Source organism: Phoenix dactylifera, chromosome 15, assembly GCF_051530095.1.
Source record: "Phoenix dactylifera cultivar Ajwa chromosome 15, Ajwa_hap1_PhDact_Kaust_v1.1, whole genome shotgun sequence".
Lineage (NCBI taxonomy): Eukaryota > Viridiplantae > Streptophyta > Magnoliopsida > Arecales > Arecaceae > Phoenix > Phoenix dactylifera.
In genome coordinates, this window is record NC_143204.1 from 19,782,501 (window position 1) to 19,807,862 (window position 25,362).

Below are 25,362 nucleotides of genomic sequence, written 5' to 3' on the forward strand. Positions count from 1 at the left end.
ATATATATATATATATATATATATATATATATATATATATGTGTGTGTGTGTGTGTGTGTGTGTGTATGTGTGTAGACACACATATACATATGCATATATATAACAACCGATGACCTCCTCTCAAAAAGATTAGTCCGAAGATATTATTTGGATTTATTAATACTATATAAGTACTCAAGATATATTTAGTACATAACCGATATAAGATTAGACACACGTCTGTATGGACGCTCACAATACAACACGCACACATACTCTCCTTCAGTATCTCGTTCTGTATCAGTCTCAAGCTTGTCCGCTATCTTTAGTTTCCCATTTGACATGAGTTTTGTGTTGGAGTGATCCTTTACGTTTCCAAGCTGATCACAGTCCGCTTTGAGCTAGTTGAAGTATCATCATGATAGTTATAGTATATCAAAGTCAAAGATAATGATACTAACAAAATTAGATGCATACGATCGAGGAAGGGAATGATTACCGACGAATCTTGCCACATGGCGTTGCTGCGAGATTGCTCAAGTCCATCATTAGAACATAAGAACTCCGTAAAATCAAGTTGAGGACACCCTGATCAGCGACCTAACAAAAGAAATATGTGGTGCCAAACAGAGGAAAGAAGAACCTGCTGTGGCTACTTCCATACTCTCCTTGCGCTTCTCCATGCTATGTATTTTGATCTTTGATACCCCTCTGCACCGTGTTATTCATACTTTGAAAGCACTGCCACTTAGAGCTGGGCCCTCTGCTAGAGTTAAAATGAGGGGACGCTAGATTAGATGATTGATTAAAAAATTTGTATGTTTGAGGCGTTTGCTATAGAGGATTTATTCAAACTTAGGCCCCAAAATGTAATTAGATGTTTCTGATAGAAAAAAGGGAGTGGTGCTTCTTTACGCGAAAGGAATAAAGAAAGGGGCCTTTAAATAACTACATTAACCCAGGTGTTGGTCTGAGGGACACCTACTCCCCTCTTTTTTCTAATTATCATCTTCTCTGCAAAACCTCCATTGGAACCAACATACCCTTCAGGCATTGCCACGCATATAATCAGCTGATGCTCGATTACCAGAGCAGCATACAAAAAAAATATACTCTTCTAAAACCTGTGAAGATCCTGTCGATAATAACATAAAATTCACAAGCTCAATCCCAGTAGCCTCATTTTTTGGATCTATACGGCACATATATGACAGATTGGCTACAAGCAAAAGCAAATAAGCTCCTTTTAAGGTGGGTGTGTGTGTGTACGTGTTCTTTTCTTTTTTTTTTGCGTTTTGGGGGGCACCGAAGTCATCTTGCATTAATAATTCACAAAGAAGAACGGTCAGTCCTATTTACAAGAAATTTACAAGCAGTCTAATTACTAACTTAGAAATGTGATCAGCATGGTTATGATCACACTGGAATAAAAAGCTTATGGGCTTTCGAGCAAGAAAACCTGAATCCGCTTGCATGCAAAACAAAATCTGATAACCGCGGTGTCACAGAGTGAGATTCTGGTGGAAGTCAAAGCTTTTTGGTAGAATTGTGGCATTGTGGAAGTCAGATGCTATACACAGGCGACTCAGAATGCTGTACAGAGGTTAGCCTTCATGTTAGAAGAGCACTCCTGCTGGACCGGGCTAGCAGGACCACAAAGCCTGCTCCGCTTCGGCTCGGATATCCTCACACGAGATATGGCTGCTGCAAGAGCATCCACAAACCCACAGTCATCCTGCTCCTCTGACTCCCGACTCGAACTTCCCAGAGATGAAGAGCAATTGGCTGCCCAAGTCTTTTCCAACTGAACCCGGGGTACTCTACTCTTGTTAGCGACCCTAAATGCAATAGGTAAAGCCTTGGCTGGGCATTCCGTGTGGAAAATAATCCATGGATGCCCTGAAATTAACATGTACAAAATTACGATCATTCTTTTTCGAAGAAAAATTAACTGAATAAGAGATATCTGGACATACTTAGGACATCGTCAGCAGCCATCCTTCTGGAAACATCACGAGTCAGCATCCAACTTATCAGATCCCGTGCATGTTCGGATATCAGTTCCCACATGCCGCTGTGGAAATCAAGCTCTACTGTCTTTATAGCCTCGAAGACAGCTTCCAATGAGTCCCCTTGAAATGGAAGGACACCGACTAACAGTGCATGGAGGAGAACACCAGCACCCCAGATGTCCACTTTCTCTGAGTAATGGCCTGAGAGAACTTCTGGGGCAACATAGGCTGGGCTCCCGGCAAGACCGGACAATCTCTGACCTGTTTCAAAGTGAGTCAAGAAAATAAGTTACGGATAATTAAAAAGTAATCACAAATTGGGTAAGCCATTCAAAGTGAAGCATCCTCTCATATTTTAAAGCCATCAGTGAATTGAAGTATAACCATTTTATGGGGAGAGAGTAGAACGATACTAAAAGGAATGTGGTCCATCTAAACTCGTAGAAGACCTGTGGTAAGCACTTTTGAAGTTATACAAATGATGTAGCGTATAATCTGCTAAGGAGTGAGTACCAGTAGAGAAGATCGTGTAGAAACTATCATATTTCAATCACTAGACACCAAAATCTAATGTAATACCACTTAACCATCTCATGGAATTTTTGAGGGCTAAACAAAACAAATAGCCCCCAAAAGGCAGCATTTATAGTATGATAACCTCGGGAAAAAGATTGGAGGGAAGCAATGTTTAAGACTACATCTTGATAGTAAAAGACAGAATATTTAAGAAATGAAACCACATAACTCAAAAATATGACAGTTTTCAGCTAGGTACTTTTTTTATCAGCTATTCCTGCATATAAAAAGCTTGTTTTATCCAAGTTTCTTAATTTGTAGAAGTTGTTATCTTCAAGTGAAAGCAAAGAAACATAAAGTTACAAAAAAGAAAGATCCAAGTGGCCAGCTCTTATTTTGTCTATTGTCATTTTGCTAGTGTACCTCCAATAAATATAAGACCCCTCGGTCGACACTAATGTAACCACTAATTTTTAGGTCCCCAAAAGGACAAAACTGCTAACAGGATGCCCTAACATCTTCAGACAGAAAACCTTCAGGAGAGAGTTACCATGATGTCTGCTTTTTGGGAAGTATTCAAGGTCCGAGAAATCAACAAATGATGAAAAAACAATAAAAAAGCCAACTTCAAACGACCATACAAGGTTTAGTATGATTTATGTTTACTCCTAACCATTCTCTTATCTACTTAGCCTTTATTGCATAATTTTAGTCCAATACAGACTCCTTTCACCTCCAGAACTTGACTATGTCATCTATTAGTCTAGACCAGGATTCAGTTTGTACTGCCTAAAAAACAACAAACTAGATGTTAACATACCACGAATATGGTACCAGAGCCTTCCACCACCATTACGTCCCCTCAGAAAAAAAAGTAACAAAACAAGCAAAATTTGAAAAAGAAAAAAATAGATTTTGACCCATTAAAGATTGCTTGCAGTATTAGACTTGTCGTACATTCATGAGAGAATTTTAAGTAGTTGACTACTCGTTCAATTTTCTGTGATATAAGTTCGCCTTTTTCCCTTATGTGCAATAACTCATCGTTATATTACGAGTGCCTATAAGGCAAACATGCATAAATGTTCTATGAACAATGGAACTATATAGCAAATCACTTCCATAACAAATGTTAAAAGAGAGAAGAAAATTCTGCTGCAGGCTACTCATTCTCTCATGACCCGTTTGCAACATGGGTAACTATTGTAAAACGAGTCACTCATGCAAGGTTAATTATTCCCCAGATTCTGCAGAAACCACACTCCTAGTGCTCCCTCCATCAGATGATCAAATTACAGAAAATGCCAACCATGCTTAACTTGGATCCGGAAAAGTCCTCCAGCTGTTTTCGTTGCTAGCATAAAAGAATTCCGACCATACATAACTTGAGTTTTTTCTTTGTCCATTTTCTTTTTTGGTAGGGAGGTGTAACTTTCTCTTGAAGATGCTTACAATTATGTTCCTTGCTTCTTTGAAGTATCAACCTCACTTGATTCTCCTCTATCATCTTTGCTGGATTCTTGCCAATATTGTCACTCATGATATAAACAGTCTCTATCTCTAGATGATTATGGTCTACTTTCAACATCTCCCCATATGCCAATTGATTCTCATCCATTGTTCTTTCTTTTCAAATTCAAACTCTTCTTCTTTCCATCTTCACATTCCAACAAAAACATAAGCATGTTCTATTTCTCAAAATGACCACAATATAAGATGATGCACCTTGCCACCAAAAAATTCAGGTCACACGATGCTTATGCACCTCCAATCATTTCACTGTCATAGCTGTGAATGGAAATGAATAACCACCCACATCCCCATACAACATGACAGATTCCACATTATCCATTTTAATTTCTTCTATCAATTCCCATTAATGGGTTATGCTCAATTCTATGGGATTAGTATTTGAACCATCTCACCAAAATGGAAACATTTCACAGTGAAGCACTTTTAGAACTTCTCTTGTTGCCATTCTTGTAACATCACCGTTGTTCAAGAACATGCACTGAGAATAAAAAGGTAACTTTCAAAAGATATGCATATATAAAAAGCTACATCTATCTTTTTTTAATCGAACATGTAAATATTCATCTTTGGCCACCTAAATATGGCATGCTACTTTATCATCTTGAGCATCTAATTGAACAAATGGTAAATACTGAGTTGTAAAAGAAACATCCTAATTTTAGAAATTCCATGCACGATGCAAAATCTTAGAAGTTATCATTATCAAGTGGGCAATACACTCTCTCTTTTTTTGAAAACTAGGATAAAGGAAATTCTGGTTGAAATCAAGTTGAGGCGGGACTCGAACTCAAGTCCTTGGCAACAACCCCAAAGACTTCACCCCATCTGCACTACATGGAACCCTCAATATGCCATGACAACTAATGAGCATAATCCACAAACAATATTACACGTAAAGAACTTGCTTCATCAATCAATTTCTCTATGGTTATTTCGCCATATTGGGCCAAATCCCTAAAATTTTCTGTACAGATATTTTCATTTCATCTTAGAGATTTATGTTAATCAAAATGGTCAAAATCCAAGAATGTAAAGTAACCAATGAAACATCAGGACTCTTCTTTGAAAAGGAACCAAGTTAGACTTCAAGATCTATACAGTGGTCATAAAACTGATACACCACGGGCCAGCTTGCTACTGTTGTTGTAACCAATGAATAGTTTGATTGAGCAAACTCTTCAAACAAAATTTCAATCATCAAATCCCTTAGAATATGGACCTTTATATGGTCCAACAAAACAATTCACTGTTGGCTAAGCATCAAGTGAAAAGCGGAGATGTCACTGAATCTCAAATGAAAAAGATTTTGATTTCCATGAACACCGTGTGGACTTTTCCCAAAATTTAGTAAGTCTGCAATACATTGCTTTAAGGTTCACCATCCATGTATTGGATTTCAATAATGATTCTCAGTACTCTGATGAATGGTGAGCCTTGAGTCTAGCTGAAATTAAGCTGATATGAATTTATAATTAAGTTAAAAGTATAAATTTAGTTATCAAACTTAAGAAGCAAATAAGTAGGAGAGGAAGGAAAACAATGAAAAGGGAATAAAAATATGTAAAACCCAAAATCCAAGTAAGTTCCTGAAATCTTTTTCTCTGTTTCCATTTATTCGCACACATTTTTCATGACAAAGTGATGAAAAGCTATCATAGTATCATACTATTAGGTTATCTATTTCAAAGTAAAACAAAAACATCTGGGAGCTAATTCTCCACTTTGTTCACTCAAAAAACTTACAACTACTCAGTCATCCCTAGTCCACAAACCCTTTTTGTCCAATATGGAACCTTTGAGCTTATGAAGGCCAATTGAATCCCTATAACAACCCAACTATTTTTTTTAATGCTAAAATGGAATGAGGGTTAATATTCAACTAGAATAGGATTGCAAGTAATGGTTAGCAACCCTGAAAATTAGTTGTTACAGTGCCGTAAGCAATCAGGCCTGCCTTGGCTGGCATAAGGGCCCGATATGATGAATGTCTTCCAAAAGATTGTGTATATTCATTAGGAGTATACTGTTGAGCTTAGCTTTAGCCTCCTAAAGATAAACTTGAATATAAAATGCCACCAAACTGCAAGGCATGGACCTATAGCTTAGTATCAAGAATTCACTTTCCTTTTGGAAGGAATGACTTAATGAGGTATCACGGTAGAGGAGAAGGGGGGAAAGGACGAACACTTCTACCTGTTGTCAATGTATGACATGCTTGCATTAAAGTAGTATGTTGTTTGATGCCTACTCCTCTTTCCACCTACACATGGCGATTGAAAACAAGACCAAATAAAACCACTATAACTTATAGCACAAAAAAAAAAACCCAGACTACAGAAATATTATAGTTTTCCCTTCTGAGATCCAATAAAACTGTGTTAATGAAACCAAAATAATGTGAAAGGAGACCAAGCATAAACCATGTTTAGGGTAGACCAACTCAAGGTCCCAAGACACTCAACCACAGAACACCATCATATCTAAATTAAGCATCTTTTTCCAAGTACATACATTTTTCAACTTCTTCAAAGCTCAGTGCCTGCAAAAGAGAGACACTCTCTCAACAATTGGTGAATAATTTTGCCCTCTATTTTTCATAGGCCTCCAACATTAATATTCTCAAATTCTAACCACAAGAAATTATTAAAAGATTTGCCTTTCTACGATCCAGTTAGATTACTAAGAGCATTTCATGCATCCCTGCGTTGTATCTTTGCTGCCCCTGTGCCAGAAGAACACAAAAACAGTCAAGAAATTCCTGCACGGAATTAAATATAAACTAATATGTACTACCATTCCCAACTGCTACTCTTTGGCTTACGGCCTGATTTAGAACCATTACATGGTATTCACAAGTTTACCTCCAGATGTAAAATGTTCACAAACTTTAATGGGTCATGCCAATGTATTTCTAAGTATCAGTTGTAAGATGACTAATTATTGGCACCACATGCACTATAGGTATTTAATTACTTGCTTCAGAAATAGTCGATGAACTAACTTCAAAGCTATCTATGTTCCTATTTTTTGAAGCTATGTTGTTCAATCTAAATTATATTTTAAATTTCCATTCTATTATATAACACAAATTCTAGAGGAGTGCATTCATGGTGCGCCACACTCTGCATCTCCATGTTTCCCAAGCCACGCATGGCGTATTGCTTCGTTTTTCACCCTACAAAAGTTGTGAGTTGTGGCCATTCCTCATGTCCCAGCATTTACTATGGAAGACAGCCATGATGAATAACACATCATGTGAGAACCCATTGACTTAGTCTTGAAGGAAGGAATCTTCGTGATCTTTAAAATAAAAAACTTATGAATTTAACAAGGTTATTGGCAAATTTACCTCCACAGAATTCATACAATTGTCTGAATAACTTATACCATGATCCACCATGTTATCTTCATGAAAGCCTTCGATAAGTTTATGTCATTACACTTCGTCAGATTTCCAATGAACTTAAGAAGCATAAATGTGTGAGTAAACAAACCAATGTGTCATCATCATTTATGCTCCCTATATCACGTTTTTATAGTTCATGAAAATTTTTACAGATTCACTTTCTTCTTGTCGACCATCTAGAAGGAATGAAAAAGACAGGGTAGCCGATCAACTTTTTGAGTTGTTGGAACATTTTTTTCTTTTGAAAGGGAGGTGCTTTTTTGTTTAACTTGAGGCCTTACCACTTCAAAGTAGTTTATTGATTGGATGGATGGACAGACTAGATTCCAGAATCCTGATTGTACGTTATTGGTCCCTTTGGCCTTCATATGCCCTGTGAATATTCCAACAGTGGCAATTTATCAGTAATTAGTACAAGAATCTATAAATGGAAAACCCTACAGCCAGGGTGTACATCAAGCCTAAAGTAAAACTTAGAATCTTCTGCAAGATTCAGTGCTCCTGGGAATTTTGTAGATCTAAGGAATCATCTTGCTTATTGCAATTACAATAAAGTTTCCAAAATTTGCAAATACTACAGCCAAACTCATGTTGTCAGATCTGTAAACAACCCAACGAAGTACAGCAATGGCCACCTGGGATTAGAGATACGTGATGTATAACACTCCATGCATAGACAAACACTTCTTAGGTCTACAACATGCCCATGGATAGACAAATAGGAAAACTTAAACCTCACTTTATTTTCTAATTTCAACCATCCACTGAACTTCAGCATGCCAAGCAAAATCTAGAAGAAAAAAAATATGCATTGCATAACAATCAACTCTTCATTATAAACCTTGCTCCAAGATGGACTTAATATAACAATGTAATTGCACATAAACATAGCAAAATTTTTCAGCATAAGAAGGGAAAATTACAATGAAAAGTTACAATTAAATTAAGAAAGACTAGATCATTACCGTTGGTAACCCGCACTGCCAACCCAAAGTCAGCAAGCTTCATCCCTCCTGATGTCGTGAAAAGAATGTTCTCTGGCTTGATGTCTCGGTGTACAACTCCCATCTCATGACAATACTTGATGACCAAAACCAGTTCTTTCAGCATATTAGCAGCCATCTGCTCCGAGTAACGCCCCACCCTGGCCATCTGATCCAAAAGCCGACCCCCTGAGCACAGCTCCATCACCAGATGGAAGCAGTCCGAGTCCTCAAAAACAGCCTTCAGGTTCACGACATTCGGGTGCCCCGAGAGGTGCTGCATGATCTCCACCTCCCGGTGCACCGTCTCCTCCCCGTTCTTCCGCAGCGTCTTGCAGGCAAACACCTCGCCGCTGGCCTTGCTCCGGCACACCCTCACCGACCCAAACTTCCCCTGCCCGATCTCCCCGCCAAGCACATACTCCCGCTCCAGCTTCTTCTTCCGGCGAATCTGAGTAGCCGACTCAATGCAACCCAGCTTTCTTTTGTGGCCTCGCCCGGGCGTATCCGGCGACGACCTCCCGGATGGCGGCGCCGTCATCACGACCACGGCGCCGCCGCCGCCGCCGCCATTGCAAGATCCCATCTTTTCCGGCCGAACCTTCAGCTCCCTGCACTTCTTGCTCCGGCGACCATGATCGCCGCCATCGGACGGGTGCGATCCAACAGTAGGCGAAGATTTGATCCCCTTCCTCTTCCTCCTGAACGACTCCATCCCCGTTCAAAGAAACCTACTCCTACGATCCTATCTACAGTTCTATACCAACGAGATCCGAGGGGTTATATGAATCAAACCGGTTCTTGATAAGGGCGAGCTCGCAGGATCGGACCCAGAGGCCGCTTGTTCTCTTTCTTCCGGCGCATCGGAGCCGGAAATCGACGTGCTCCGGCAAGGGAATAAGGGACGCCGCCTCCCGTCAGAGAATATCGACGGCGGAGCCGGCTACGGAGATCGGAGAGAGGGGAATCCCTAGAATCTCAACGGAGGGGAAGAAGGGAGCGGTGGCAACGCTCGGGAGACGGAGTCGGTGAGCTTACCGTCATCTGGTGGAGTGAGACCCCGCAGGCTGAGAGGAGCGCGAGAGGTGCAACGAGCAAGAAAGAACCGACACCCGCCGGCCGGCTTTCCGTTGGTCTCTTCGGCGTAGGACCCACGCAACCGGGGCCTGTCGCTTCCGATGGGCCAGAGGCCCGGCTTAACCAACTCGAACGGCACGATCACGGCCGTCGGAATAGGGGGTGGGAATCTGGTTGATGCGACGGGTTGTGCCAAGGCGAGGGGAACAAGTTTGCCACGGAGCAACCGGGGATCAGCGGAAAATATCCCGGGAAAAGGGGTACGCTTCGCTTGGATTTCTTCCGTTCTTAAATTCGGAGGTTGTGGTCACCGCTAGGTAATCAAGGGTCTAGCGATTACACCGTTCCAGAAAACAACGGTGTCAGCAGGTCACGGTCGGTCATCGAGAATGGGACAGGTGTCTTAAAAGAGCTGCCGGATGTCCATGCAGTGGAGAAATTATACCCTACACCGGCTGATACACCGGGCCAATTATTTTTAGCCACATGGCACGCTTGGCTACCTCAGCCGGCTCCGAGGGGCGGATCAGTTTGGGGATAGTCATCCCTCATTCGGGAGACCCGTAGGGTGACGCGGTTGATGGACGATGTTCAGATAGGACACGTGTTCAGGGAGGCAAACAGGGTTGCAGACTGTGTCGCCTCTTATGTTGTCCAGCACTCCAAGAATTTTACTTGAACGTCTGACTCTGACGTTCATCCTTATTTGCATCTTTTACTTTTCCGCGATTTGGTAGGCTGTATTCACGTTAGAGTTATATAAAATGAGTAGGCGCTAAAAAAAAAAAAAAAAAAAGCAAAAATGATATGCATGATGGCCCCATATCCATTTTTTTTAAATTATTATATTGAATAAGAATTTAATGATATTTTTTTTGCTATGCTAAATTGTTACAAATAATATTAGTGGAGAACCTACTGCTATACATGACATTTAGTACAAACTCCTTGAAGGGTCATTGTGATTTTTGTTATTAGATTCAAGTGGGCGAGGACTTGTGCATATTTTTAATCCTATATTAATTATATAATAGATAAATATTAGATTCTTATACCCGGCTAAAAAAATAAAATAATACTTTTTAACTATACTTTTTTGGACGAAGTAGAGTGCGTTAGGGTTAGGCAAGTATAATTTATAACCAAGGTTTAAACAAGTTTTAGATGTCAAATGGATTTGATAACTTTTGTTTGAGTCAGTCCCGGCCAAGTGTCAGTTTTTTTATATGGCCATTTCAAGTTTTTAATTGATTTTGGTGATTTAAAAAAAAAAAAGATAAACTTTGCCTGGTCTATTTGAATCTAGCTGAGGGTCTGGTGTATGTCATTCATGCCTGAACCAGTTGGTGTTAGGGCTCAATTTGTGATGTGTGCCCAAATAATTCTTTTTGCTTTCTAGTTATGTGATTAGATGATCAAAGTATAAGACAAATTCATGTTACTCCAAATACTTGCAGTGTCATTTATGCAGGGCATTTAGATTATGTGGCCCAGCAGCAAAGGAGACTTTAATATATTTGGATTTTCTGCAGGTTTTATCATAGATAAGTGGTTAATTAAAGATTAAAATTAATTATTTTATAGTAAAAGAGAAATTATTTATAAGCAAAAGTGGCTCAAAGTATCTTGGAGATGCAAGGCATAAATTACTGGATGCAATTTGAAATGAAGTTACAGTAACATCATAATCATGTTACAATGGACTTCAGTATTGTTTGTTATTCAACTGAATTTGTTGGTTTTAAATTAATTAGAACTAAAATAATGACCACTATAACATTTGTTATTTGTTATCACAATTAAACAAACAATAGAAAAGTAATAGTATTTTTTGCACAAATCATTGTTTATCAAATTAAAAGAAACATTGTGATGAATGTTGAAATTAAAAAGATTTTTAGCTGTGTTGTACAAATATTACACAGTAGGCATTATATTCATTATTTAACAATCAGTATAATGGAATATCACTCAAATGTCTATTATTAAAATATAACATAATGGTAGCTCTTTATATAAAACTTCTGACATTATGACAAACATTTTTAAAATATTTAAAAGTAGTTTTATATATCTATATTTTACTAAGAGTGGTAAGAAAGAAGCTATCATTTAAATAAATATTGTACACACAGAGTACAACATAAGACCTAATATATCAAAATATTTCACTTTTAACAATCCACAAAGAAACATCATGACCATGCACTTTTTTAGGCCTTCTTTTATAATTTAAACCCTCCTCTAATTCAAGGTTTAAAATAATGATATTATGACCATTATAATAGCCAGAGAGAATAGAACTATAATAATGATTAATAGTGGCTCAGTGAGTTTTCATGTTCTTACCCATTATTTTTCATGGAATTCGATAGATATAATACTATCGTTTTAATATAAAAAAATTGTTATCACTCATTATTTTCTACAAAATTCAATAGATATAATACAATTATTTTAATATCAAAAATTAAAAATACTACTTTTGAGGCAAATAATAGCTACGACAATGGCCAATAACTATTTCAGCAAGATCCATCATAAATAATGGAGGCCTCCAAAATATTATGTATTAAGATTTTATTTTGCGACAAAATAAGATATCTTTTTTAATAGCTCATGTTCTTTCTGCAGCAATAACCTAGTATTATAATGAAAAAGAAATAACAAACAACTGATCATAAAAGAATTGACACTAGAAATCAAACTTATTACTAATATCAGCAAGAGTAAAGAAGTAACAGATGACAAAAATTTGGAGCCATATTAAGCTCTATCCTATTAGGCTACAGTGCTGTTGCTAAAAGAATTAATAAGAAAATCCAAAATGACTGTTCCAGCCACCAAAATGAAACCAGTTTATTCACAAGATCATCTAAAGGAAATTCTTTCTTAGCCCTATCCTAGAAATGTCACCTGTAATGCTTAATTTCGTATCCATAAAAACCAGAAGCAAATTATATGAGATTCGATAGCCAACTAGTTGATGCATTATGAATTCAAAGTAGAAACACCATATATTTGACTTCCAACATACATTAAAGGAGATAATAAACAAAGAAAGGGTGTGAAGTTTCTCAACATCAATAATACAGATATATGATAATAGGCAGAAAGCATCAAAGTGGTGAAGCCAACAAAGCTTCGAGATATTCTTATGTTATCATCAATAAAAATGCCTTCTATTTCAATTGATAGAATGTTGGTACTGCTACCACTAACATTAATATACCACACACACAAATTTATAACTGGATGTCCCAAATAAGGAAAAAATTTGCTGACTTTTCATGATAGTTTCAAGAAAATCACAATGTTACACTACTTGACAAGAAAAACAAAATGAACCCATCCAACTACTTATACTATCATCCACGTCAAGTGCCTGCGTCGAACCCACTTGGCAGCAAGATGGATTCCAATAGACAGAGCAGCAAGCAGAAGCGGCAGTGGAAGTCTTCTACCGATAACTGGTGTATCTGTCCTCACACTTTCTTCTGATAACTTAGAATATTGAACAATAGCAAGAGCCAGGTATGAAGCTATAGCCAGGCCTCTTATCCAAGGCTCCCCTACAGCTGCCAACACAACAGTGGATGGCAAAGCAGCTGAAACACCATCTCTCTTCTTGATAAAATGTGAGTAACAGAACATGCCAGAGAGAAGCAACCAAAAGAGAAGCTCAGGAACAAAGCCATTCACAGCCCCAAACCCAATAATCCCAGCTAATGTGAGAAGATGTTGTTGGCTGTTCACAGAGTCTGGAACTGTAGCTTCAGCAATGGCCATTATTGTTGATGTGAAAAAGATTATTCTTGTCAGCTCTGGAACAGGAGCAAATGCTACAACGCTGGAGTAGATGTATCTAGCAGAATAGAGAGCAAACTCGATGCATCTTATGAGAACAGTGATCGGTTCACCAATGAAATGAAAAACAAAAGCCAGTATAAGCTTGAATAGGTAATCAAAGAAACCTATGATGGCTAGCATTGCCTTCTTCCAGTTTGTAAGTTCCCACAAGACAGTCCGCCAAGCATAAACAAGAAAAACCAGGGCTGCAAATTATTGAACAAAATATTAAAAAAAAAATGATTTTGCTCAACACAATGGTAGCATACCATAAGGAAATGGTATGGGGTAAAAGGCAAAGACTACCGAATTTCCAACATTTTTTAAGGACATACAAGTTTGCACGTGCAAAAATAACTCATTCAAAAAATATGATCCAGGAGAATTAATGAAAAGTCACATAAATAATGCGATTTTTTTGAGGCATAAAAGCTTATGATAGAAGGAAAAATGCCATGGCTGTAGGCACCCAGCATGTCAACAAGCAGCCTTTAGTGAAGAAGGCAGGATATGAAGCACATGAGTTTTTCACATTATTGCAGATCTGACTGAATCCTACTGACATAGAGTCTGGTTTCCAGATAGTTCTTTTGATTCTTCATGTCCAAAAAACGACCTTTTAAGAGCAGACTGCATTGTAACTTCTAACTCCAGACCCAGAGAACAATTTTAACACTATGAATGAGATAGCTTGTGACAAGGGCAAAATCCAAGAGATACAGCATGGAAGGAAACAGGCACATGTAAGCAACAAACATAGGTTGCTACCAGTATACCAACAAAGAGACCTTATCATTGCATTTCAATGAAAGATTGGTTAAACTAGATACCAAATCAGAAGCAATAAACAGAATTGGTGCCATCAGCAACTAACATAGCATTCTAATGCTAGGTTTAGATTAATTTATTTTTCCAATTAACCAGTAAATGTCATCAGGATCGAAGAAACCTGAAGTGAATACTGGAATTAAAGTCATAACCATAAATAATGCAAGCCAGTAAAAAAAAAATTCAGAAAAATTCCTAAGAACAGACATGGAGTTCATGCATGAATTAGAGGAAATGCTTTACCATTAAAAAAAGCTAAAATTGACTGAAAGATGAGACATTGAAGCAATAAACTCCTGTGCAGGCTTTTCAACATATCCATCCAATCCCATTTCCTATGACAAAAACGATTGTTGAATCTCTAGACATTCATTCCAACAGTGTCCAATAAAAGATTCATCAGTTTATAGCATTTCATAAGAAACCACTAAGAAAGTAGTCTTATAGCATTTCATAAGAGCAATCCCACTAAGAAACCCAATCTTTTCAATCATTTCGAGTAAATCTGGGGGATTTGTCGTTGCCATAACAAGACTAGCAAGACCGAACGAGCAATACAATTCCATCAAAAACTCACGTAATAAGACCACCAAAAACAAAATAAACATAAGAATTCACTATCCAACATTTAGAATGTCGCAAACCCTAAAGATACCACCTTTACCTCAACAGCATCAAAACATCAAAAAAAGCTAGATAATTCCACCAAACACTCACACAGTAAGCCCACCAAAAACCAAATAAACATAAGAATGCACCAATCCAGCATATAGAATGTCACAAATCCTAAAGACACCACCTTTCGCTCAACAGCATCAAAACATCAAACACAAGCAATACTTGAGACCAAAAACACAAGATTGCTCCAACATAAGTAAATAGCAAAAATTCTTGATATTTATGTCTCTTTAGTTACCTATAACCCACGGCCACCTCACCGGGCGATCGGGGGCTTCCTTGGTGAGGGGCCGGAACCTCTCAGGCATCGTGCTCTGCCCCCTCGCCGAGTCGGCCTCGTCCTCGGCGGCACTCTCCGGCGCTCCACCCCCATTCTTCGCAACACGGGACAGAAATCCTGGCTCTCTTCGAGGAGAAGCTCCCAAACGTATCCGAGTTGGAGAGGCCTTCAGAGGAGGGAAACGAGCCAAGGCAAGAGTTTTGGAAGAGAAAGGTCTTAGAAGATGAGGAAACGATCTGGATTTAGGATTTAAGAGAGGAGAAGTAGAGAGGCGTATAGAGGTCGCCATGGCGAGAGAATTTTTTAAGGTGGGAAGAGAGGCTGAAGCCATAGCCCCATCAGCCGCGCCAGCGCCGGCAAGCAGAAAGAGGTAACACGGGAGGGAGATTGGGAAATGGGAACATGAGAATAATGGATCGAAGGATTAAGGGATTGGGCTTGGGAACCATTAGATCTAGATCCAACGACTCGTTATATTGGCGTTTTGGTTCATGGACCTGTAAGTCATCGAAATTATAAAAAGATATGATGGTTATTTGCTACATGCTTTTCGAGGCATCCCCGAAATGCCATGAAAAATTTAAATCCAAGCCACCAAGGTGGTAGCCTGGTGGTAAGGAAACAATAATTCCACTTGAGTTATTCGAAATGCGCAGATGTCGATTAAGTTAGGAGATCAGATGCGCTACGCCCGGACGTCTCATTGGCGGATATGCTTTTCTTTCATCTGTACCGAGGTGGCGCTAAGATGACGTACCCACACGTGAGGCGATGAACCCAGTGGGATGAGCCCACGGGTCAGAGAAGATACGCGAAAACCTGTGACATGTATCGAACATTTTCTGGTGGAAGGGGGGCTCAGTAGTGGAACTGCTACGTGGATGGGCTGGTCCCTTCCCCTCCCCTCCTATCTTTTTACCAAAAAAAAAAAAAATTTAAATCCAATCATGTTTGGTAACAAATTACCATTTGCGCTAATTTTTTTAATTACAAAATTAACTTTCCAAGTTTTTTTTTATGAATTTCATGGATTTGAAAGCCGGATCAGTAATATGTTGTGACTATGCCCCATAGAGAACCCATTAACCATTTCAGGCATTGTTCTTAGAAAATTTTGCATAAGAAACATAAATTGGATATTGGCTTTTCTGGAATTATAGAATTTTTTTCACGAGATGTCCTTTGAACCCCATCTACCTAATGAGTCCCGCCAAGCATACACAATTAACTTTTTCAAGTTCTTGACGAATTTCATGCATTTGAATGCGGAATCATTAGGTTGTTCCGTAGATTTATTTTAAAGTGCCAAACTTATGATTATGGTGCATTGCATTGCTTCATGTTCTGATTTACCAATCTTGTATAATTTAGGATATATTTGGTTGGAGGTAATATGACATAGAAAAATAAATCTCATGTTCGATCATCATTTTTGGTACGTAAAGTGGATGAAAGATGTAGTAAAATAAATAGTGGTGGAACCCATATCTTTTTTTTTTTTGAAAGAGAATGTAAAATAAATACTACCAAGAAGGTGATATTTGTTTTTCCATGCTAGATTACCGAGTGGATGTTAGGAATGAAAGTGGATCGAATAATAGCCGTCCGAATCCATTTTCATATCCGAATCTATCTAGTTATTAATAGAAATTTGAGCGTTCGAACAATATCCATACCCATATCCATATTTGTCAAAGAAAAATGGATATGGATATGGATATACAACTACTTCATCTATATCCGAATATTCAATTTTATTTATAATCCTACTTAATTTTATATAGTACTCATAAATTTTTTTTAAAAAATAAATGATCGCATTAACACACTATTAACTTGATTTACCATCCATTAGGTAATATCTTTGATTTCAGAGTCATAAAGTTTAATTATCCAACTTATATCCGTATTTATATTCATACTTTCAGTATTTGATTTGTATCCAAATTTATTTAAAACAAATATAGATATAAATATTTGCATCCGACTAATATCTGTATTTATTTCAGTATTAGTCAAATAAAATAAATATAAATATGGATATTGTTCGAACACTCAAATAATTATGTATTAGTCAAATAAAATAATTATGTATTTATAATTAATATATTTATTTAAATAACAAAACATGCTAAAATTTGTGTATAATAAGAAATATTTTTCTAATATATGTATAATTAATTCAAAAATATTTATTTACTCATGTAAATATATTTTAATATTTGAAGTAGCTAAATTTGCGGCATTTATGTAACTAGGCCATAAATGGCCAATTGAGAAAAAATGTTATTGCTTCAATTATTTATCAAAGATATTATTAAAAATTTAGAAATATTTCCATATAAGATTTTCTCTAACTAAATATAGTAATTTTTTTGATGCCATTTTTTAAAATAATTTTGCACCAATCAAACATGATAAAATTTACTTTCTTCCGGTAATTATTTTTTAAAATAAATTATTCTCAAAAATTGTCAAATTTGGGAACCAACCCTTAGATATGGGCGAACCTATCACCTATTTCAGGCACTATTGTCAAGGATATTTTGTATGGAAACGACAAGATTGCACATTGACTTTTCTGAAATTGTAGATTTTTTTTTTGCGCTGCATGGTCCTTGTGATCAACCCCATCTACCTAACGAGTGACGCCAGCATTTGGCTTAGAAGTAATACATAGCCCATCATTCTTAGATAACCCACCTTTCAACATCTGACACATCATGATTCATGAACCATGCCAAGCTTAAATGATTCAAACGTTGAAAATAATGTACACGTATCGGTTCCATCCATGCTATTGTATAACATTTCTCGAAGTTCCAAATAATGACTTCCCTATACCTATCCCCAGCCAAGTGCGCATGCTTATCGGAAGAAGCTCTTCCCCTCCTTTCTTTCTTCTAGATATGTACTTTTGACTTGGTTGCAACGCCGCATACGAGTAGAAGAATCGGACATGAACCGTCCTTGGTCGAGGAATTGAAGAGAGAGGAGTAGAAACAATGGCTGAGAAGGGAGTGAAGCTATTTGGAATGTCGTTGAGCCCCATGGCCTTGAGGGTGGAATGGGCTCTCAAGCTGAAAGGGGTCGAGTACGAGTATGTGGATGAGGATCTGCTCCACAAAAGCGAGGAGCTCCTTCGCTACAATCCGGTGACCAAGAAGATTCCTGTTCTCGTTCATGACGGGAAGCCGATGGCAGAGTCGCTTGTGATCATCGAGTACGTCGATGAGGTGTGGAAGGATGGTTACCCCATCATGCCCAAAGACCCCTATGAAAGGGCGCAGGCTCGTTTCTGGGCCAAGTTTGTGGAAGATAAGGTATGTACCAGGATGAACCCTAAGATTTCAGTTTCATGAAAGATTACTTCTTAATTTGTCCCATGATATATAGTTGTTATACTTTTTTCCTTCATCTTCCTTGGAAATTTTAAAACTTTATGAAAACATGTATATTGTATTTCTCTTTCTCAGCTATTTGGTAGTATGAATATTTGATATTTTGCAGCCAAAGGAGCATTAATAGTGTTCTAATGAAAACAAGTTAGAAGAACAGCTTGTTATAGAGCTTGCTAATTTTTGATAGTCAAAGTTGGCTCTGCAATCTTGTCGCGAAGCAAAACTATATATCATGTTTCTCCTATACCACTCTATGGAACTGAAAAGGAAAAATATTATCAGTGATAATTTAATTTTGAAAATCTAGGGAGTGCCGCCGATGCTTGAAGATCAAATTCTGGATAAGAAGGTGACATCTAGTGCTTCATGGGTTGTTGCTTAAGTATAGTAGGCAGGGGCTCAGGTTGTATTTTTTGCACAAAGGAATGGTTGATCTTCTTTTATGACGTCAACTATTGAATCATATCTTGCACAGATCTCAAAACACTCCTAACTTTCTTTTTCATCTGTCTGCACAAATCTCATAGCGGCTATTGCACAATATAATTACAGACACAGCCAGAGCCCGCTAGATAGCTCCTTTTCCTCTGAGGAACTACTATAGGTAGCTCTTTATTACTTGAGCCTTAATTGATAACCAATGGACGTTGGTGCATTCCTTAAAGAGCCAGGATCCTCCCCAGGATGGGGTGGAAAGGGAGAGGTTTAATCTTTCAGTAAATGTTGTTTGTATACTGTGGGATGCCCGTAATTGTTTGGATCTCATATGATAGAAGTCCTTATTATCTTGAATGAGTACATGTTATCATTTGATTGAATGTCTAATTTGAATTTTCTATAACAACCTACAATTGCTTTTGACCGCAAGTTTTGTGCATGCAAAAAGATCACTATATCTTATGGCATAAGATAGTTGGTGCAACTCTCGGAAAAGTCATGCGATATATAAGGGTTAGTTGATTGCTAAATTTCTAAGCCAGTATTTTGTTGGCAGAAGAAATCTTTGGTTTGCACTAGAGGGCATCACAAAGTTTTTTTTTCTTTTCTAGCATTAACAATCTCAAACTTATTTGTTATACTTCACTGAAATAAATTTTAACCAATCATATGAAAACCAAGAAAGAAAAAGGAATGATTGCAATATATGGGTAGGTTGGTCATATTGTGATTGATACGGATATCTCTGCAGAAAGAAAGTTGACTAATAAGCCTGCAGTTAATCAATCAATAAGAATATATATAATAGGTTGCTAATGATAAATGATGACAATCCACTTAGCTAATATCTGGGGTTATTCATTAATACTTACTCAGTTATTTTGAGGAAAAATAGGGTAACTGGTTGCTAACAACTTTCTTTCTTCATAGATAAACCCAGCAATATATGCAGTATTCTGCACGACCGGGGAGCAGCAACAGAAGGCCTTACAAGAAGCTCAGGAGAGCTTCATGACTCTCGAAGTGGCCCTCAAGAGCAAGAAGTTTTTTGGAGGGGAGATGATCGGGTTTGTAGATATCGTAGCCGGCTGGTTGCCTTATTGGCTTAGAATAATCGAGGAGATCGTCGGCGTCAGCATAGTGAATGAGAACATCCAGCCTTTAATCAATGAATGGTTTGATAATTTCTTGGAATTAGATTTGGTGAAGGGGAGCTTGCCCCCTAAAGATAAGATCTATGCTATTAACAAGGCTCGCCGAGAACAATTACTTGCATAACAAATCTCCTATAAAACTTGCTGTTGGCTATATATTGTGCCTGAACTAAAGCTTATTTGGGACTATGGAAGGATGCTTGTACTTTGAATGATATATTTAATGAAAACTAGCAAGTACTTAATAAATAAAATTAGGAGGGATATACTCCTCTGTTGTGAATGAACTTTTTTTGGGTTATATTTGAAATGAATAGTTGACAACTTCATTTTGTTGCAGCTATTATCTAGGATCTTTCTTATATCCTCCATGACAAGAAATTCTTTGGAGGATATACAATTTGATTTCTGCCTTTCTGGACATTGCAGCAGGTTGCTTTTCTTGTTGGGCCCAAATGATTCTCAGTGATAAAAATAATTGACCGCACTAACATGCTATTAACGTGACTAACCATTCACTTAAGAATATTTTTGATTTTACAGTCATAAAGTTTAATTATCTAGCTTATATCCGTATTTACATCCATACTTTCAGTATCCAATTTGTACCCAAATTCATTTAAAACAAATATATATAAAATATAAATATTTGCATCCGACTAATATCTGTATTTATTTCTGTATTCGTCAAGCAAAATAAATATAGATATGAATATATCAATATCTGATATGATTTTAGCCCAAGTGGAGGTAATCTAAAAAATCATTTGTCGACAAAAATACCCTCACTTATATTATATCAATATTATATTAATTATATTATATAATTAATATTAATTATCTTTATGCATTATATTAAAATTATATTAATTTGTTATAAATATTAATTAATCATATTTATAAATAATAACATATTTTATATATTAATATATTTATTAATAAATAATTAATTACTAATAAATATTTATTAATTATCATTAGATATAACATAAGATTTATTGTAATTAATATATTTATTTCTATAACAAAAAATGCTAAAATTTGTTCATAATAAGAAATATATTTTTTTAATTTATATATAATTAATTTAAAAATTATTTGTTTACTCATGTAAATATATTTTAATATTTGAAATAGCTAATATTTGTGGCGTTTATGTAACTGGGCCATAAATGCCCAACAAATGGACCAAGAAAAAAATGTTATAGCTTCAATTATTTATCAAAAATATTATTAAAAATTTGGTAATATTTCTATATAAGATTTTCTCTAACGAAATACAATAATCTTTTTTTGATGTCATTTTTTTAAAGTAATTTTTTATCAACCAAACATGATAAAATTTATTTTCTTCCACAATTATTTTTTTTGACAAATTATTTTAAAAGATTGTCAAATTTGGGAACGAACCCTTAGATATGGGCGAACCTATCACCTATTCCAGGCACTATTTTTGGGGATATTTTGTATGGAAACCATGAGATAGGACATTGACTTTTTTGAAATTATAGATTATTTTATCAACCCCATCTACCTAATCAGTGACGCCAAGCATTTGGCTTAGAAGTCATGCATACCTCACCATTCTTAGATAACCCACCATTCAACACGTGACACATCATCAACCATGAAAAGTTTAAATGATTCAAACATTCAAAATAATGTACGCGTATCGGTTCCATCCATGCTATTGTATAACAACATTTCTCCAAGTTCCAAATAATGAATTCCCTATACCTACCCGAGCCACGCTCGACGCGCGAAATGCGCAGGCTTATCGGAAGAAGCTCTTCCCCTTCCTTCTTTCTTCTAGATATGTACTTTTGACTTGGTTGCAACGCCCTATATTAGTGCAAGAAGCGGACATGAAGCGTCCTTGGCCGAGGAATTGAAGAGAGAGGAGCAGAAACAATGGCTGAGAAGGGAGTGAAGCTATTTGGAATGTCGTTGGGGCTCCTTGCCTTGAGGGCGGAATGGGCCCTTAAGCTGAAAGGGGTCGAGTACGAGTATGTGGAGGAGGATCTACTCAACAAGAGCGAGGAGCTCCTTCGCTACAACCCGGTGACCAAGAAGGTTCCGGTTCTCGTGCATGAATGGGCCCTTAAGCTGAAAGGGGTCGAGTACGAGTATGTGGAGGAGGATCTACTCAACAAGAGCGAGGAGCTCCTTCGCTACAACCCGGTGACCAAGAAGGTTCCGGTTCTCGTGCATGAATGGGCCCTTAAGCTGAAAGGGGTCGAGTACGAGTATGTGGAGGAGGATCTACTCAACAAGAGCGAGGAGCTCCTTCGCTACAACCCGGTGACCAAGAAGGTTCCGGTTCTCGTGCATGAATGGGCCCTTAAGCTGAAAGGGGTCGAGTACGAGTATGTGGAGGAGGATCTACTCAACAAGAGCGAGGAGCTCCTTCGCTACAACCCGGTGACCAAGAAGGTTCCGGTTCTCGTGCATGAATGGGCCCTTAAGCTGAAAGGGGTCGAGTACGAGTATGTGGAGGAGGATCTACTCAACAAGAGCGAGGAGCTCCTTCGCTACAACCCGGTGACCAAGAAGGTTCCGGTTCTCGTGCATGAATGGGCCCTTAAGCTGAAAGGGGTCGAGTACGAGTATGTGGAGGAGGATCTACTCAACAAGAGCGAGGAACTCCTTCGCTACAACCCGGTGACCAAGAAGGTTCCGGTTCTCGTAGTGCATGACGGGAAGCCGATGCCAGAGTCGCTCGTTATCATCGAGTACGTCGATGAGGTGTGGAAGGATGGTTACCCCATCATGCCCAAGGACCCCCATGAAAGGGCGCAGGCTCGGTTCTGGGCTAAGTTTGTAGAAGATAAGGTATGTACCATGATGAACCCTAAGATTTCTGTTTCATGAAAGATTCCTTCTTAATTTCTCCCATGATAGTTGTTGTACTTCTTTCCTTCATCTTGCTTGGAATTTTTAAAACTTTATGAAAGCAAGTATATTGTATTTCTCTTTCTCAGCTACTTGGTTGTATGTATATTTCATATTTGGCGGACAAAGGAGCATCAATGGTGTTCTAATGAAAACAAGTTAGAAGAACAGCTTGTTATAGGGCTCGCTAAATTTTGGTAGTCAAAGTCGGCCATGCAATCTTGTCGGGAAGCAAAACCATCATGTTTCTCCTATACAACTCTATGGAACTGAAAAGGAACAATATTATCAATGATAATTTAATTTTGAAAATCTAGGGAGTGCTGCTGATACATGAAGATCAAATTATGGATTAGAAGGTGATATCTAGTGCTCCATCGATGGTTGCTTAGCTATAATAGGGAGGGGCTCAGGTTGTATCTTTGATACGAAAGATCGGTTAGATCTTCTTTCATAACATCAACTATTGGATCATGTCTCACACAGACTCGAAGCACTTAGAACTATCTTTTTCATCTGCCTGCATAGATCTCGTAGCGGCTATTACGCGGTCCAATAGTGCACATCGCAAAAAAAAAGGTGAATTATCCTTTCGCGTGAAAGATACAGCCGGAGCCCAATAGATAGCTCCTTTTCCTCCAATCAACTACTATAGTAGGTCTTTATTACTTGAGCCTTGATAACCAATGGACGCGGGTGCATTCCTTAAGGAGCCAGGATCCTCCCTAGCTAGGATGGGGTTGAAAGGGAGAGGTTTAATCTTTCAATAACTGTTGTTTGTATACTGTGGGATGGCCGTAGTTGATTGGATCTCATATGATATATAAAAGCCTTTATTATCTTGAATGAGTACATGTTAACATTTGATTGAATGTTTAAGTTGCATTTTCTATAACAACCTACAATTTCGTTTGACCACTAGCTTTGTGCATGCAAAAAGATCACTATATCATATGGCATAGGATAACTAGTGCAAGACTTGGAAAAGTCGTGCAATATATATATAAGGGTTAGTTGATTGCTAAGTTTCTAAGCCAACATTTTGTTGGCTGAAGAAACTTTTGGTTTGCACTAGAGGGCATCACAAAGCATTTTTTTTCTTTTTCTAGCATTAACAATTTCAAGCTTATTTGTTATACTTCACTGAAATAAATTTTAACCGATCATATGAAAACCAAAAATGAAAAAGGAATGATTGCAATATATCGGTAGGTTGGTCATACTATATATGATTGATACGGAGATGTCTGCATGCAGAAAGATAGTTGACTAATAAGTCTGCAGTTAATCAATCAATAAGAATTTATATAATAGGTTGCTAATGTTAAACGATGACAATCCACTTAGATAATATCTGGGGTTATTCATTAATATTTACTAAGGTATTTTGAGGGAAAATAGGTTAGCAGGTTGCTAACAACTTTCTTTCTTCACAGATAACCCCTCCAACATATGCAGTATTCTGCACGACCGGAGAGCAGCAACAGAAGGCCTTACAAGAAGCTCAGGAGAGCTTCAAGACTCTCGAAGTGGCCCTCAAGGACAAGAAGTTTTTTGGAGGGGAGAAGATCGGGTTCGTAGATATCGCAGCCGGCTGGTTGCCTTGTTGGGTTCGAATGATCGAGGAGATCGTCGGCATCAGCATAGTGAACGAGAACATCCATCCTTTAATCAATGCATGGTTTGATAATTTCTTGGCATTGGAATTGGTGAAGGGGAGCTTGCCCCCAAAAGATAAGCTCTATGCTCTTAACAAGGCTCGCCGCGAACAATTTCTTGCATGACAAAACTCCTATAAAACTTGTTGCTGGTGCTTGTATTTTAAGTAATGTATTTAATAAAAACTAGAAAGTGCTTAATAAATAAAATTAGGAGGGATATGCTCCTATGTCGTTAATGATTTTTTTTTTTGGTTATATTTGAAATGAGTAAGCCATGGACTCTTTTAAAATAATGGGCAAATTCGTCTATAAGTTAATCGAGTTACTGTATTTTTCTTTTTACAAAAATAATTTGAGTCAGTGTTTTCATCACAATATTGATATTATTAATATTTTATATCGATAACAGATCCAAATGTAGACATTTTTCTAGTTGGGAAGTTCCAAATTTGCTTACTACAGAAAATATCAACGGAAAAGGAGCATTTACAGTGCGACTTGTTATCCGCTTCCAATTTAATGTTCAGGTTCTGCTGAAATGACACAAAAACAATATGAATTGATAAACATGAACGAATTCCATCTTACATCATTCCCATCAATCACCGCCTAACACGTCAAATACCAATAGCCGGTATGACTATCTGAAATGAGCAAGAGAGTGAAGCTTGGTA

General features: G+C 37.6%; 4 protein-coding genes and 1 long non-coding RNA gene across 6 annotated transcripts; 2 read left to right on the plus strand and 3 right to left on the minus strand.

Moving 5' to 3' along the window:
- Window positions 1-133: 133 nt before the first annotated feature.
- LOC148699925 (uncharacterized) lies at window positions 134-746 on the minus strand. The gene is made up of 2 exons (XR_016398480.1): window positions 480-746; window positions 134-381 (listed from the first exon to the last, which is right to left on the minus strand). It is a non-coding gene; the product is annotated as an uncharacterized LOC148699925 (long non-coding RNA).
- Window positions 747-1,255: 509 nt separating this feature from the next.
- Window positions 1,256-10,245, minus strand: LOC103723175 (serine/threonine-protein kinase PEPKR2-like). 2 transcript variants are annotated; one of them, XM_026799995.4, is made up of 5 exons: window positions 8,413-9,499; window positions 7,729-7,820; window positions 6,235-6,301; window positions 1,957-2,253; window positions 1,256-1,879 (listed from the first exon to the last, which is right to left on the minus strand). In XM_026799995.4, exons 1-5 carry the CDS (start codon window positions 9,143-9,145, stop codon window positions 1,566-1,568), a joined length of 1,503 nt encoding a protein of 500 aa, XP_026655796.4. In that variant the 5' UTR covers window positions 9,146-9,499; the 3' UTR covers window positions 1,256-1,565. The 2 variants fall into 2 exon arrangements, with proteins under 2 accessions (XP_026655796.4, XP_008812230.4); XM_008814008.6 differs by lacking the exons at window positions 6,235-6,301; window positions 7,729-7,820 and having other exon boundaries at window positions 8,413-10,245.
- A 2,414-nt stretch (window positions 10,246-12,659) lies between these two features.
- EMB1923 (embryo defective 1923) lies at window positions 12,660-15,589 on the minus strand. The gene is made up of 2 exons (XM_008814007.6): window positions 15,101-15,589; window positions 12,660-13,562 (listed from the first exon to the last, which is right to left on the minus strand). Exons 1-2 carry the CDS (start codon window positions 15,471-15,473, stop codon window positions 12,868-12,870), a joined length of 1,068 nt encoding a protein of 355 aa, XP_008812229.1. The 5' UTR covers window positions 15,474-15,589; the 3' UTR covers window positions 12,660-12,867.
- A 2,409-nt stretch (window positions 15,590-17,998) lies between these two features.
- LOC103723173 (glutathione transferase GST 23-like) lies at window positions 17,999-20,418 on the plus strand. Its single transcript, XM_008814006.6, has 2 exons — window positions 17,999-18,465; window positions 19,912-20,418. Exons 1-2 carry the CDS (start codon window positions 18,148-18,150, stop codon window positions 20,257-20,259), a joined length of 666 nt encoding a protein of 221 aa, XP_008812228.1. The 5' UTR covers window positions 17,999-18,147; the 3' UTR covers window positions 20,260-20,418.
- Window positions 20,419-21,901: 1,483 nt separating this feature from the next.
- On the plus strand, window positions 21,902-24,924 carry LOC103723180 (glutathione transferase GST 23-like). Its single transcript, XM_089927516.1, has 2 exons — window positions 21,902-22,967; window positions 24,464-24,924. Exons 1-2 carry the CDS (start codon window positions 22,047-22,049, stop codon window positions 24,809-24,811), a joined length of 1,269 nt encoding a protein of 422 aa, XP_089783642.1. The 5' UTR covers window positions 21,902-22,046; the 3' UTR covers window positions 24,812-24,924.
- Window positions 24,925-25,362: the final 438 nt, after the last annotated feature.

Coding starts and splice junctions, on each gene's coding strand:
- LOC103723175 (XM_026799995.4), bottom strand. CDS start 9,145: ATGGAGTCGTTCAGGAGGAAGAGGAAGGGGATCAAATCTTCGCCTACT. Junction 7,821..8,412: donor GGCAGTGCGGGTTACCAACG/GTAATGATCTAG, acceptor GAATATTCACAG/GGCATATGAAGGCCAAAGGG. Junction 6,302..7,728: donor CAATAAACTACTTTGAAGTG/GTAAGGCCTCAA, acceptor CGCCATGTGTAG/GTGGAAAGAGGAGTAGGCAT.
- EMB1923 (XM_008814007.6), bottom strand. CDS start 15,473: ATGGCTTCAGCCTCTCTTCCCACCTTAAAAAATTCTCTCGCCATGGCG. Junction 13,563..15,100: donor GAGGTGGCCGTGGGTTATAG/GTAACTAAAGAG, acceptor AATAATTTGCAG/CCCTGGTTTTTCTTGTTTAT.
- LOC103723173 (XM_008814006.6), top strand. CDS start 18,148: ATGGCTGAGAAGGGAGTGAAGCTATTTGGAATGTCGTTGAGCCCCATG. Junction 18,466..19,911: donor CCAAGTTTGTGGAAGATAAG/GTATGTACCAGG, acceptor CTTTCTTCATAG/ATAAACCCAGCAATATATGC.
- LOC103723180 (XM_089927516.1), top strand. CDS start 22,047: ATGGCTGAGAAGGGAGTGAAGCTATTTGGAATGTCGTTGGGGCTCCTT. Junction 22,968..24,463: donor CTAAGTTTGTAGAAGATAAG/GTATGTACCATG, acceptor CTTTCTTCACAG/ATAACCCCTCCAACATATGC.